At 39.2% G+C, this 13,835-nt stretch overlaps 1 protein-coding gene, 1 non-coding gene and 1 pseudogene across 7 annotated transcripts in view; 1 reads left to right on the top strand and 2 right to left on the bottom strand.

Moving 5' to 3' along the window:
* The window catches only part of PPP1R42 (protein phosphatase 1 regulatory subunit 42), a 49,536-nt gene extending 41,243 nt beyond the window's left edge, over positions 1-8,293 (bottom strand). For 5 of the 6 annotated variants that reach the window (XM_039246997.1, XM_039247000.1, XM_039246999.1 and 2 more), the window contains exons 1-3: positions 8,230-8,293; positions 3,381-3,597; positions 808-974 (exon numbers count right to left, since the gene is read on the bottom strand). In XM_039246997.1, coding sequence (XP_039102928.1) covers positions 808-974; positions 3,381-3,509 — 296 coding nt within the window. In that variant the 5' untranslated portion in view covers positions 3,510-3,597; positions 8,230-8,293. Of the gene's footprint in view, positions 1-807; positions 975-3,380; positions 3,598-7,793; positions 7,855-8,229 lie in introns of those variants that run through there. The other variant, XM_039246998.1, reaches the window with a different exon arrangement.
* LOC120241704 lies at positions 4,235-4,357 on the bottom strand. The gene has a single exon (XR_005530933.1). It is a non-coding gene; the product is annotated as a small nucleolar RNA SNORA51 (small nucleolar RNA).
* Positions 8,294-12,136: 3,843 nt separating the features above from the next.
* LOC120241681 lies at positions 12,137-12,755 on the top strand (annotated as a pseudogene).
* The last annotated feature ends 1,080 nt before the right edge of the window (positions 12,756-13,835 follow it).

Genomic DNA, 13,835 nt, shown 5'->3' with positions numbered 1-13,835 from the left:
AACCTACTTGGGATTTTTTCCTCTCCCCCTCTCTCTCTGCTCCTCTTTGGGTCTCTCATTCTCGCTCTCTCAAAATAAATAAGTAAACTTTTTTTTTTAATAATATTTTTGGGCCTAGCCCTAGAGTTTCTCATTTTTCTATCTAGGTCAGAACCCAGAAATCTGCATTTTTAAAAACGTTTATTCATTTTTGAGAGACAGACAGACAGAGACAGAGAGAGTATGAGCAGGGGAGGGGCAGTAAGGGGAACAGAGGATCTGAAGCAGGCTCTGCACTGACAGCAGTGAGCCTGATGTGGGGATCAAACTCACGAACCGCTGTGAGATCATGAAGTCAGACACTCAACCGACTGAGCCACCTAGGCGCCCTGCCATCTGCGTTTTTAATAAGCGTTTCCCTCATCTTCTTCCTAGTTTGAGGTTATTGGCTACTTTTTGAGAAGCACTGATAGCTCTTCCAGCCTGGGAAAATTGAATCCACCAGGCTTCATCATTGAATTAAAATCATTATAGCTAGTAAATGCCTTTTTACACTCGAACCTAAATCAACATTATCAACTCTCTGACCCTGCCCTTTGAGGTGTGTGATTCTGAAAGGCACAGGGTTCATTTGGTTTTCATGGAAAATCAAAATCAAAAAGTTTTCATGGAAATTTTCCTTGGAAACTTTTTTCACCAGTTGAGCCTTTAAGGATGCTTTAGGTACCCTTATAAGTGGTTAAGACAACTCACTCTCCTGCAAAATAAAAGCATATCAGGCTTAATAAACAGATTTCCAACTATAACATTAAAAAAAAAAGCACTTACAGTTTTTCCAGTTTCTTTAGTGACCTGAGGTTCTCTATACATGAAATAGAATTGTTTTGTAGGTACAGATGGGTCAGATTTGTAGCATAATTCAGGTTAGTGATTTCACTAATGCGGTTATCATACAAATATAAAACACTCAGATTTTTGCAAGGAGAGAGGTCTTCCTAAAAGGAAAACAAAAACAGGTCATACTTAGTCTCCTGGAAACTTAGAAGTTTGTTTTTAAGAAAGTTTTCTACTTTCTGCAAATTTCCTTAAGATATAATAGTGTATCTCTGTTCTTATTCGCACAGTAAAAAGAAGACTAGAATGATTATAAAATTAGTTCTAGGTTTTAGTATTCTGTAACTGTATCAGTAAAATTGTATTGGTTAAGGATTTTCCGAGAGCAAGCGTCTTTTCTTGGAAGCAGTTAGGTTTCTCTGGAAGCATTGAAGCATTTAACAAATTAATGTTTCAACATTATAAATCAGGGCTTAATCTTTCTGTGGGATTAGAAGTAAACTTATTTATAATACTGAAAATGGTAAGTCATATAGATATTCAAGAATAATAGATGAATAAACTATGATGATGCTATTGAAACGAATGCTGTTTAACCATTAAATATTCTTTAATTTCTTTAGTAATATTTTATAGATCTCAAAATGAAAACAGTACATTCAATTGACCCACTATTATAAAACTACATGAATACATGCCTAGAAAAAAGACTGTAAGGACAGCACCTGCATGTTAATAGTGGTTTTCTCTGCATGATATTACTACAAGTCAGTTTTTTTCTTTTTATATCTATTTATAGAAATGAACATCATCAGTTACTTTTGAGATAAGAAAATAATTAAAGGTATTTTTAAAAGTCTGCCATTTCTTATGTGGTAGTAGAGTCAGCCTATAGTAAGTATGCAAGAGCTAGAGTGAAGAATACTCAAAATACCTCAGCTTGGGATGCCTGGCTGGCACTGTCAGTGTAACATGCAACTCTTGATTTTGGGGGTGTAAATTCAAGCCCCATGTTGGATATAGGGATTATTCTAAAACAATAAAACCTTAAAAAATCTCAGCTTTTATTAACAAGATCTTTTAAAACATAATGACATCTTAGGCACTTTATAAGTTATTCTTATCTTAGTGTAAATTATATATAATTGGCCCTTGAACAACATGGATTTGAACTGCATGGGTCCACTTATACATGGATTTTTTTCTGATAAATGCTATATAGTACTGTAATGTATTTTATCTTCCTATGATTTTCGTAGTAACATTTTTTCTCTAGTTTATTGTAAGAATACAGTATATAATACATATAACGTACAAAATATGTTAATTGAGTTCGTTATCAAGATTTCTGGTCAACAGTAGGCCATTAGTAGTTAAGTTTTTTGGGAATTAAAAGTTATACAAGGGTTTTTAATTATGTTGGGTGGCAGGGTGTTGAGGAGTATGGGGGAGTTTGTGTCCCTAACCCTCATATTTTTCTAGGGTCAACTGTACTTAGTTTGCTTTTCTCCTAACAAGGGTCATCTACATCAAAGAAGCACTAATTGTGACAGGACAAAAGAACATTAAATGGAGGCTGTCTGCAGAGGGCAATGTATAATTGCCTGTAATGTGTGTTAATGGTGTAATAAGGTAGAGAGTTTTCTGGGCAACTGGATTCATGGGGAGAAGAATTCACTAAAAAAACTGGAAAGAAATACAGAATAGGAACTTGGTAGAGTCTGCAAAAAAAAAAAAAAAAGTCTTAATTGACACTTGTGCCTGGGGCTTTGGTATTTTTTTCATTCATTTGATAAACATTTATTAAGCACTTAATATGGGTTAGGCACTGTGTTGGATGGGGGATTTAGAGTGATATGAACAAAACAGACATCATCCCTGCCTTCACGTACCTGTGTTTCTGAGAAAATTTCTCTCATCTGTAGTCTTTAGCATTTTATTGTAGACAATAGACACCAATACAAATGGCCTAAAAGGATTATTGCTCCCTTTAAAGTTTCCAACATTAAGGCCAACTTAACACAGAGAAAATACAGTGTCAGAGTATATCCAAGTAAGCAGTCTGGTCTGATATAAATGGCAGTATAACCAACATTTATATAATTGGTTAAATTATGTGTGAAAAAGATTTCACTGTTAAAGTTTTAAAATGTGGTATTCATATAGTTCATTCTTACTACTTGATATGTTTAAAAAAAAACTCATAGTCCAAGGATCTGGAATTATACAAAAGTATTACCTTTGAAATTGTTTTCCAACATAACACTTTCAAGTCTAGTTTGCTACACTATAGAGTATTTCAGGGATATATACATAGATATATATGTGTGCATATATATATATTTAGCACATAGATTTAACAATCACAATGGTATGTTTTATAGAGATTTAGTTCTAATAATTTTAACATCATAAGCAGGAAATTAAAATGAAAACAGTATATAGCTGACTAATCAAAATACAGTTAACAAATATCAAAATACAGTTAATAAGGACATATTTTCTGACACCAGCTTCTAAACTTTACATTGTTAATTATGTAAAAATAGAAAATTTAGAATTCTTACAATTGCATCTATATTTTTGTTTGAAAAATTTATATGAGTTATTTTCCTCAGGTATCGTGAAGTGGTTTCTTCTTTTCGGGGTTTAAGATTGTTATATTTGGCAATTAGATCCAAGGTTAGTCGAACCATGATTTCTCTATAAGTCAAACCTCAGCAGTAGCTCTGTTCTGTTACCATGTCAGGAAGCAGGTTTAGGTATTGTTTTATTCTCAACTTTCTAAAAATAAAAGAAAAAAAAGGGGGCATTATGTACGTGGCAATTTAGGAAAAATTGACTTCCTTTTTAATTTTCTTATGGAAATTATTTGATAAGCTACTTCAGAGATATTTTAAAAGGCATTTTCTAAGTTTACAGACTTAATTCTTAAAAACAGATTAAAAAAAAACAAAATTAATCAAATATACAATGCTCATTCATTTCTACTTTTAATCTTTTCCTCTCCCTAGTATTGAGTTGTTACTGTAGGCATCTTTTAAAGGATTTTTTTCGTCAAGGAATATCATCTGATGTTTTCACATGAAGGCCCAGAGGTAGGTCTCTACTTACGCTAGTGAAAGTTGAGAATGAGACCAGAATGTTCTTCTGGCTCCTTTTTCCATTGTACCCATGGTAATCATATTTTCTAAATCCTCAAATCAGAACACATGGTGTAAAAAAACCTTAAGTATGCACATAGGACAGTGGTGCAAAATACTTGAAAATGGTGTTGGCCTTGAAAATTGTTATAGCTGCAATCCACAAAGAGGCAACACGATGTAGTGTTTCTCAATCCAGACTGCCTGGGTTCACACTTTGGTACCACTGCTCACTGGTTAGGCGATCTTGGGCATGTTACATCAGTTTCTCTTTCCCCCCATGTTCCCCATTCACAGTGCAAACCAGGCAAAGTGCCTGGGCTGAGGTGTATATGGATGAGTTTACTCTGTCTCCTCTTCTATACAGTATAAGAACACAGCCTCATAAGCACCAGGAGGCTGTGTTACCTCCGTTTCTTATAAAATTAGGATAATAATAGTACCTACTTCCTAGGGATATTGTGAAGATTATATGAGATAAAAAAGTATAGAATATTCTGCACAGTGCCTGGTACATAGATCAACAAATGTTTGCTATCACCATTTTTGCTTTATTGTTTTGTTCAGAGATAAGGTGAATACTGTTTACTTCACTGTTTGACCTGGAGTATATTAGCGCTGTTAAGTAATGGGAAAAGAATTAATTAATTAATTATTGCTTTATGTGAGAGATCCATATGTGGTCCATAAGTTTGAAGCAACCCATTTTTTTCCAACCATCACAAAACTGTGATAAATACCACAGTTTTGTAAAATTTATTGTTTTTTAAAAACATAGTTTAGGGGAGCCTGGGTGGGTTAGTCGGTTGGGTGTCCTACTTCGGCTCAGGTCATGATCTCACGGTTCATGGGTTCGAGCCCCACGTCGGGCTCTGTGCTGACAGCTAGTTCAGAGCCTGGAGCTTGTTTCAGATTCTGTCTCCCTCTCTCTCTGACCCTCCCCTTCTCATGCTGTCTCTCTCTCTCAGAAATAAATAAAACGTTAAAAAAATAATTAAAAATTATAGTTTAAAACTGAGCATTCTTATTCTAATATATCTGGAATTTTACCAACCAAGAACCTCAGTTTGTATAGTATTCTGGACATGAAATCAATGCTCAGGAGGAAAATGAATTCAGTAGAAGAGAAATTCAATGTGCATTATCATACATTGACATAACTACCCAGGCTATATTATATAAAATGCCCACAATAAAATATTTGAAGATAGTGACCGAATCCTTAGTTTTTAAAATGCAAAATGTAATTTGTAGAATAAAATTACTGAATTTTTGTAGATTTTGAAATTTGCATGAATTCATTATAACAAAAATTTAAGATTATTGTTTATGGATCAAATTTCAAACATGACAGTAATATTCTGAGCAACGTTTCTAGTTAAGTAAAAATAACTTTTATTAATATTGCCTTAAGAATATTTCATGATGAAAGTTTAAAGAATAATACCCACACTCATGGACCTACAGGTCATCTTAAATAGAAAAAGTTATAAATACATTTGTATCCCCTCTGTAACTTTTTCTGTGTCCTCTCTTTTTTTTTAAGTTTATTTTTTTGAGAGAGTGAGAGCAAGGGGAGGGGCAGAGAGAGAGAGGGAAAGAGAGAGAATCCCAAGAAGGCTCCACACATCAGTGCAGAGCCCAATGTGGGGCTTAAACTCATTAACCTCGAGATCCTGACCTGAGCTGAAATCGAGAGTTGATGCTTAACCGACCGAGCCACCCAGACACCTCTATAAGTAATTTTTAGATACATTTATATTTTTATCAGATACCAATATTTTGTTGATTATACATGTAGCAAGTATCTGTTCCCTGACTTTAGTTTGTCTTTTCTCCATTTTCCCCTTAGTTTGTGTTTAATGGCATCTTCTAAAAAACAGAAGCTATATATCGTTCATGTAGTCAGATGTACCATTTTTTTGCTCATATTTTATGCTTTTTGTGGCTTATTTAGTAACCCTTTCCCTATCCACATTTAAGAGAAAGACCTTTTTCTTTCTTCTTGTAAACATGTTTAATTTTGCTTTGCTTTGCACATTTTGTCTGCTTTACTGTGATCACAAGCAGCAATCAGTGCTCAGAGGACAGATCCTTGATATTTGGTGGCTAGTATGTTTTTGCCCATTTTGGCTTCTGCAAGCTACATGTAAGGTACTCTAGAAACCCTGCTACATGGTTGTGTGCAGGGGATGAATAGTTGCTGTAGAACTGAAACTGACCAAAATTTATTGCACTTTATTGTCTAATCCTTCTCCTGGAAGTTAGCCTTCAGTAGACTTCAGCTTCCAAACAGAGTCTGCCAGTGCATCTGTTGTCTTGGTGGGGACACAGAGGCTTCCTACTCTGCCATGTTCCCAGAAGCCTCTCCTCCTTAACTCTTTCATATACATTTTAAAAATCAACTTGCCGGGGTGCCTGGGTGGCTCAACTGATTGACTCTTGGTTTTGGATCAGGTCACAATCTCACGCTTTCATGGGATCGAGCCCTGTATCAGGCTCTGTGCTGACAGTGTGGGGCCTGCTTGGGATTTTCTTTCTCTCCCTCCCACTCTGCCCCTTCCCTGCTTGTGCCATCGTGCTTGCTCGCTCTCTCTCTCTCTCTTTCTCTTAAAACACACACACATACACACACACACACACACACACTCACCAAAAAAAACCTTAAAAAAAAAATCAACTTGTTATGTTCCATGAAAAAGCCTATCAGGATTTTGTTAGGAATTGCACTGAATTCGTAACAGGTCTCTAATATTGAGCCTTCTTTTCCATCACTGTGGTATGTGTGCCTCACCAGTTAGCCCATATTTTAAAATTTTAGAACTTTTTCTGGAAATTTCAAGTATCATGTTTACACCGATAACTGGTGAAAACGCACATCTTAAAGTAGTTTACACCCCAGGATTTCTCTCTCACGGCCGGGGCCGAAACTGCCATACAAGTGGCTATGTATGTAGGAGCAAGCCTGTACTGTGATGGGGTGATGCCTTGTGGGGGTAAATTTTACATGTGGGAGACAGTGGCCACATGATTCATTCTCCCTTCTTTCCCCCACGCACTTCTAGGAGAGAGGGCCATGTCCCAAGGCCTCCCGAAAACAGCTCTGCTCTCTTGGGTTACATACTGGGTTGTGTTGTCCTCCCATCTCTTACTCCTTTTTCCTTTCTGTCCTGCTTCCCTGAAGTTGCAACCCCACCAAAAGTGTTATCGTATGAATTTTTGCTTCAGGCTCTGTTTCTAACCTGGGCTAAAACAGAGAAATTTTGGATCATCTGAATCCTCACGAATGACCACACTATACATGCATTTTGGCTCTAGGTTCCAGGGCACAAAGTGGTGCTTGTATAGAATTAAATTTGATTTTCTCAGATGATTAAGAAAGTAAAGAGGCCAAATGTGGTATAGAAATGAAATATTTATTAATCCAGGGTAAGGGCAATGGACCCCATCAACAAGCTATAAGAAAACATTCCAGGGGCTTGAATATGGAAAGGGAAATAATTTAATCAACCCATAGCACACAATAATAGACACTTAAAAGAACCTGCATTGTAGCAGTCATATCCGCAAGAAGATTTAGTTTCATCAAAACACCACCATTCATCTTGTTAATGTAACAGTAATTTAAACTTTATTGGTATTGTAGTTTGTTTTAGATCTATTATTAAGCTTCAGCTGTTTAAATTGAACCTAGTTTGGATTTGGATTCATTTTAGAACATTATAACAAAAGAAATTATGTCAGCACTTGTGGGGTGTCCTTGCTTTGCTTAAAAGAGGTTCATTATTTTCTAAAGTTTGAAAAACTACTTTTTCATAATTTTTCCCTACTAGATACCTGTTATCTCAGGGTTCCCCCTGCTAGTACATGTCTATCTGGATTGCCTGTGGGAGACGGTTTAGAGCTGCTTTCCAGGCTCTGGGAACCCAGTGGGGTGGGCCCCTTGGCTTGAACGATCCTCTGGGGCTCCCACAGGCGACCCGCCCACGGAAGGTGCTTCCGAGTTTGGTTCGTGCGTTTCCCGCAGCGAGCCCAGGCCCTGGCTTCCGAAGGCTCAGGACCGCCTCCGAATTCTCAGAAAGCTCAGAACCGCGGCCTCGGGCTTCGCCTCGACCAACGGGGCTGCGCGCGCAGATGCGGCTCCGGGCCCGCGGCGCCTCCGCCGCCGGCCGCAGCCTTGCCGGACGCCCGCTCTCCGTCGGAAACACAGACTTCCGGAGATGCGGCCCAGGGGTCCTCGTTTTAACCAGTAGCCCGGGAAGGTCTTACTTACTGGCAGACAAGTTTGAGAAACGCGGCTCTGTGGGTCCCTCGGTTCCCACGCCTCTTCCCTGCAGGCACCTCTCCTCCCGCGGGAGGAACCGAGTCTCCTCAGCGCCGGATTCCTCCACAGCCGCGGAGCGGTTGCTAGGCGACCCGACGCTCCTGCTGCGGCAGCGGCTTCCGGGAAATCTCGCGCGAGGTGTGGGAGCGTCCCGCGCTGTGACCGGCGCTGGCCGCTGTGCTGCCGGCCTCTCCGTGACGCGGCGGCCCCAGGTCGACGGCGACTAGATGGGGTCCGACTGGAGCGGGTTAACTCGGTGAGGTCGTGAGGCATCGGGCATAATGGCGGTTTAGTGAACCGAACAGTAGCCAGGACAAGTTTTGGCGCGCCGCGTTTCCCCTTCCTGGACCGTCCTGTCGGCTTTACGCGTTTCGGGCCCAGTCACCGCCTTTTCCCAGCGACGGAGCAGGAAATTTCCGGAAGCAAAGTAGAGCCCACACTCCCCGCCCTCTCCTCAAGGGGAAGGGTCTTCAGGGTGACGGTCCACTCCGTTCGTCGTGACCAGCCTCACCGCTGCTTGCCCCCTCGAGCCGGTAGTCTGATTTGACACTTGGCCCAATATGCCCTGTTTTAAAAGCAATTTACCCTCTTCTCATCGCTTTTCAAGGAAGCAACAGGACACGCTTTATTTCCTTCTTAATTCTTTCCAAGTTTTTAGAAGTGTTTTTATTACCTCCTCAATTCGTATTTTCCCTTTTGAGTTCCAAGGACCCAGCCTGGAATGAGCACCTCCTTTCTGAAGCTTTCCTATGTACTCGGCCTTGTGAAGTGTTGCTCTTCTGTGTCCCCCGAACAACTAGGATGTATTAAATTCCTTAGCATAGCATTGAACACATTACTATATTTTGTTACTTATCCATTGTATCCAATAAGATGGTAAATTCTTTGAGGGCAAGGATTATGTCCTTAACTTCACTATTTCCAGGACCTAGCAAAAAGTGCCTTTTCTATTAGCAGTCACTCTATAAAGTGTTTGTGAAATGAATAATTTATAAATGAAGGAGAAGAATAGAACACAGAATTGACAGTTACAGTGGAAAGACTGGGACTCATTAGGGATGTGGTAAATTGAGCAAACTGGATGTAAGGAACACTGCATGCCGGAAGACAGTAACATTTGGGGTCTTGGTGGGTTGGGGGTAGAGGTATCAGTGGTGTCAGTGTGGAGAACAGTGGAAAGTTGTTATTTCTGTTTCTTGAGCAAAGAAGCATCAGAGTAGGCGATTGTTGGAGTTGCACGGCAACTTGGAACCCATGTGGACTGTCCCAACTTGTCATTTTGCAGACAAGGAACCTCCCAGGCCGAGAGGAAGGAAAGAAATAGGCTACAGGTCATATCTGAGGTGACAGAGAGGGGATTTACCCTGAGGCTCCTGATTGCAAGCTGAAGTCCCCTTACGTATATCTCATTGACTGTTCCAGTTAAGAGTAACGTAGAAGGAAGGATGGGGGATATGGACAGATGAACCCTTATCCCATTCAGGACATTGTTGCTAAAGTCCAGTTGTGAGGCAGTTTCAGCCTGGATTAGGTTGAAGGCAAAGGAAATGGCAAGGAATGAACAAATTCAGGAGGCATCTTGAAACGTGATTTAACAGAGATTGGTAGGATAAAGGGAGGAAGAAGTTGAAGATACTTCCGGGGAATTCGCTGGGATAGAGGAATGGTGATGGAGAAAGAGGAGAGGTGGCAAGTTTTTGACAGGAAGTAGATGACTTTGGTTTATACATGTTAAGTGTGAAGTGAGATAGGTTTAACAGTTTCCAGGATAGAACGCATCATCGAAACCATGAGGTCATAAATGGTTGTGCGGGGGAAGGTAAGGAAAAGAGAAATAAGTCAATAACTAGGCCAAGTAGTTTGGATGGAAGAGAGAAGCAGAGCTGGTTAAGATGTCAGAGTCATCAGAGATGAGATTTGTTCTGAGAAGAAATAATAATTCAGTGATTCAGAAACTAACAATTTAGATTCAGATACGGGGGAAAGAGTTTGAGGAGGAGGGGTGCCTAAAGAATAAAAAGCTATAGGGGCGCCTAGGTGCCTCAGTTGGTTAAGTGTCCAACTCTTGATTTCAGCTCGAGTCCTGGGTTGTGAGTTCCAGACGAGCTGGGCTCTTCGTGGACAGGGAGGAGCCTGCCTGGGATTCTCTGTCTCCTTACGCCTCCCCCATGCGCATGGGCACTCTCTCGGAATAAGTAAGCTTAAAAAAAAGGAGAAGATGTGAAATATAATTCCTGTCTAGTGGCACACAGTGTTAAACAGTCATCTGTGTATCTTCCAATGTGGCAGAAATTTGGCAGACTACAAGAAATACTTGTCTTCAGTGACACATTTGTACATTCAGTATGAAGTACTCTAAGATTTACATTTTGACAGATGTTGGTAGATTTTTATTTGTAAAAAAAAATGTTGTGAAGTCATGAGAATCATTTTAAGAGGCACTCTTGGGCAAAAAAAGAAAAAAAAAAAGGCACTTTTGGAAGAATAGTGCTACGAAGCACATTTTAAAAAGTCTCCAGTGGAGTTTCCAAGTAACTTTAGACAAAATCACACTTTTTATTTCATACGTTGTTCTATTTTTGTCCATCAGTATGTATTTCCTGACCTTCTAGAGTACATATTATATAGTGTTCTGTGAAGCACTAAGCAAAAGCTTTAATGATTAGTTACTTTCAATGAGAAACCAACCAAGGGCCTAGACATGTATAACATCATATAACTGTATACAGAAAAATTAGCAGTTATTGGAGTTAACTGTTCTTTTTTTCTTGACCTTAAGATTGGTAAATATTAGTGAATATGGTAGGCAGACTTCTAAGATGGTCTCAGTGATCTCACCTCCTGGTATTCATGCCCTTGTGTGATCCCTTCCCCTTGAGTGTGGGCTGGACTTAGTGACTTTTTCTAACCAATAAAACAAAGTTGATGAAATGTCATTTCTGTAAGTAGGTTACAAAAGATTGTGACTTTTGTCTTGCTAGCAGACACTCTCTTGCATTTTTGGCTTGCACTCCTTGATAGAGCAAACTGTCATTTAGGAGGGCCCTATATGGTAAAGAACTGAACATGACCTCTAGCCAACAGCCAGTGAAGAACTGAGACCTATTGTTTAAGTTTGGAAGTCAGTCCTGTCCCAGTTGAGCTTTTAGACGGGACCTTATCCCTGGCCAACACCTTGATTGAAGACTTATGAGATACCCTGAAGGAGAGGACCTAAATTCCTGACCCCTGAAACCTGTGAAATAATAAATGCGTATTGTTTTAAACCACTAAATTTTGGGGTAATCTGTTTTGCAGCAATAAATATTACAGAGAACAATGGAAAATTCCCTTAAACAAGAAAGATTTGCTTAGTAATTTGGGACATGATTCTTATTTTTATAAGATATTTGGAAAGGAAGCTCAGAGGAAATAAAGTGATTACAGAAAGTTTTAGCTTAGTTGGAATGAAACTTTCTTAAGAAAAATCCATTTATAGAAGCTGCAGTTGTAGAATCAATACAGAGGAAACCCTTTGCTTATGAATAAGGCAGTTTCCATTCAAGGTATTGCTCCTGATTTCTGTAACCTGGGGATGATCATTGAATTGAGAGCTTCATGGCTTACTAATGCCATGATGTATACAGTAGGTAAACTAATAACAAATAACTTTTTATTTTATTTATTTAAAAATTTAAAAATGTTTATTTTGAGAGAGAGTACGAGAGTGTGTCAGAGAGAGTGAGAGCGAGAGAGAGAGAGAGAGAGTGAGAGAGTGAGAGAGAGAATCCTAATCCTCACTCTCAGTACAGAGCCCAAGGCAAAACTCCATCTCAGGAACAATGAGATCATGACCTGAGCTGAAATCAAGAATTGATGGCTTGGGCACTCAGCAGAGGCCACTGCACAGATTGGACTTCGCTTGCTCGTTCACTCGCTCCGCTTCCTCTACAGCCATGTCTGATAAACCCGATATGACTGAGATTGAGAAATTTAATTAAGTGGAAATTGAAGAAGACAGAAACCCAAGGGAAAAATCCACTGCCTTCAAAAGAAATGATTGAACAGGAGAAGCAAGCAGGCGAATCGTAATGAGGTGTGTGCCACCAATATGCACTGTACTTTCCAGAAGCATTGTCTTCTTATTTTACTTCTTTTAGCTGTTTAACTTTGTTAAAAGCTGCAAAGAGGTTGGATCAAGTTTAAATGACTGTGCTGCCCCTTGTCACATCAAAGAATCGAGAACTACTGACAAATGAAGGTGCCTGCCGTTCCATCTGCTGTATGCCTGGCAGCAAAGGAAAAGAACTTGCATGTTGGTGAAGGGAGAAGCTGGGTGGGATGACAGAGAAGTCTAGAGGAAAAGCCACGCTGGTCCAAGGTGTACTGCAGGCTGTAAAGTGCAGTTTAATCAGAGTGCCATTTTTTTCTAATGAGTTTAATTATTGGAATGCACAGTTTTTAATATGCAAATAAGTTTTAAAACCTGGAAAAAAGAATTGGTTGATTAACCTACTGAGCCACCCAGGTGCCCCAATAAATAATTAAAAAAAAAAAACCTTAGTAACTGATTTGTCATTTGCTATATTATGTATTCTATAAATGTAAATGATTATTACATAGGTTATATATCAAACAGTGGAAGGTAGGTCTCCTGATTTCTAGACCTGTGCATCCAAGTCACGGCTAGACATCCATTTAGCCTGCTGACGCATGTCCTAGAGACAGTGAAAAATGAACCTGTCAAAACTGAACCCATTTCCATTCTGTACAAACCTGACCTCCCTCCTCTAGAGTCTATCTTGCCCACACTTCCAGCCTGCTACCCAAAAGAGAGCCGGGAGCCATCTCCAGTATTCGTTCACATACTAGTAGTACTCCCACAATCTCAGAAACGACTTTCAAATCCAGCTGACTGTCCGTTGCCCCTTCACTACCTAAGAGTAGATGTGAAAGAGCCTTGTATTAACTTCTATTTTTAACTTCTATTATTTTTTAAAAATTTATTTATTATTTTGAAAGAGAGCACGCTTGAGGAAAGGACAGAGAGAAAGAGAGAGAATCCCAAACAGGCTCCATATTGTCAGGGCTCCATGCAGGCCCAAACTCAAGGGAATTGTGAGACCATGACCTGAACTGAAATCAAGAATCAGCCACTTAACCGACTGAGCCACCCAGACACCCCTAACTTCTATTAATTTTAGTATACAAAGACTTTCTCAAGTTCTGTTTTTAAAGTTCTAGTATGTTTAATATATAAAATATCTCTTCTAAAGCAGTTCAATTCCATTCTCCACTAGAGGGTCAGTTGTAATAAATATAACATGTATGAGATGTGACCATAAATTGAGGGATCTAAACTGAAAATCATTAAAGTCACATATCATACAGTTCATATATCTTATATTAAAATACTTTCTGAAAAGTATTTTTGTACACATTGCCACTGATGGTTTAACTTAGTGTTCTATATTTCTTTTTTCTTTTTTTTAATTAAAGTTTTTATTATTTGAGAGAGAAAACAAGTGGGGGAGGGGTAGAGGATCTGAAGTGGACTCTGGGCTGACAGCAGAGAG

This window comes from Hyaena hyaena, unplaced genomic scaffold (assembly GCF_003009895.1).
Source record: "Hyaena hyaena isolate Hyena2069 unplaced genomic scaffold, ASM300989v1 scaffold_287, whole genome shotgun sequence".
Lineage (NCBI taxonomy): Eukaryota > Metazoa > Chordata > Mammalia > Carnivora > Hyaenidae > Hyaena > Hyaena hyaena.
Note: the sequence above shows the minus strand (reverse complement) of the source record. Positions and strands in the feature narration are given on the sequence as shown.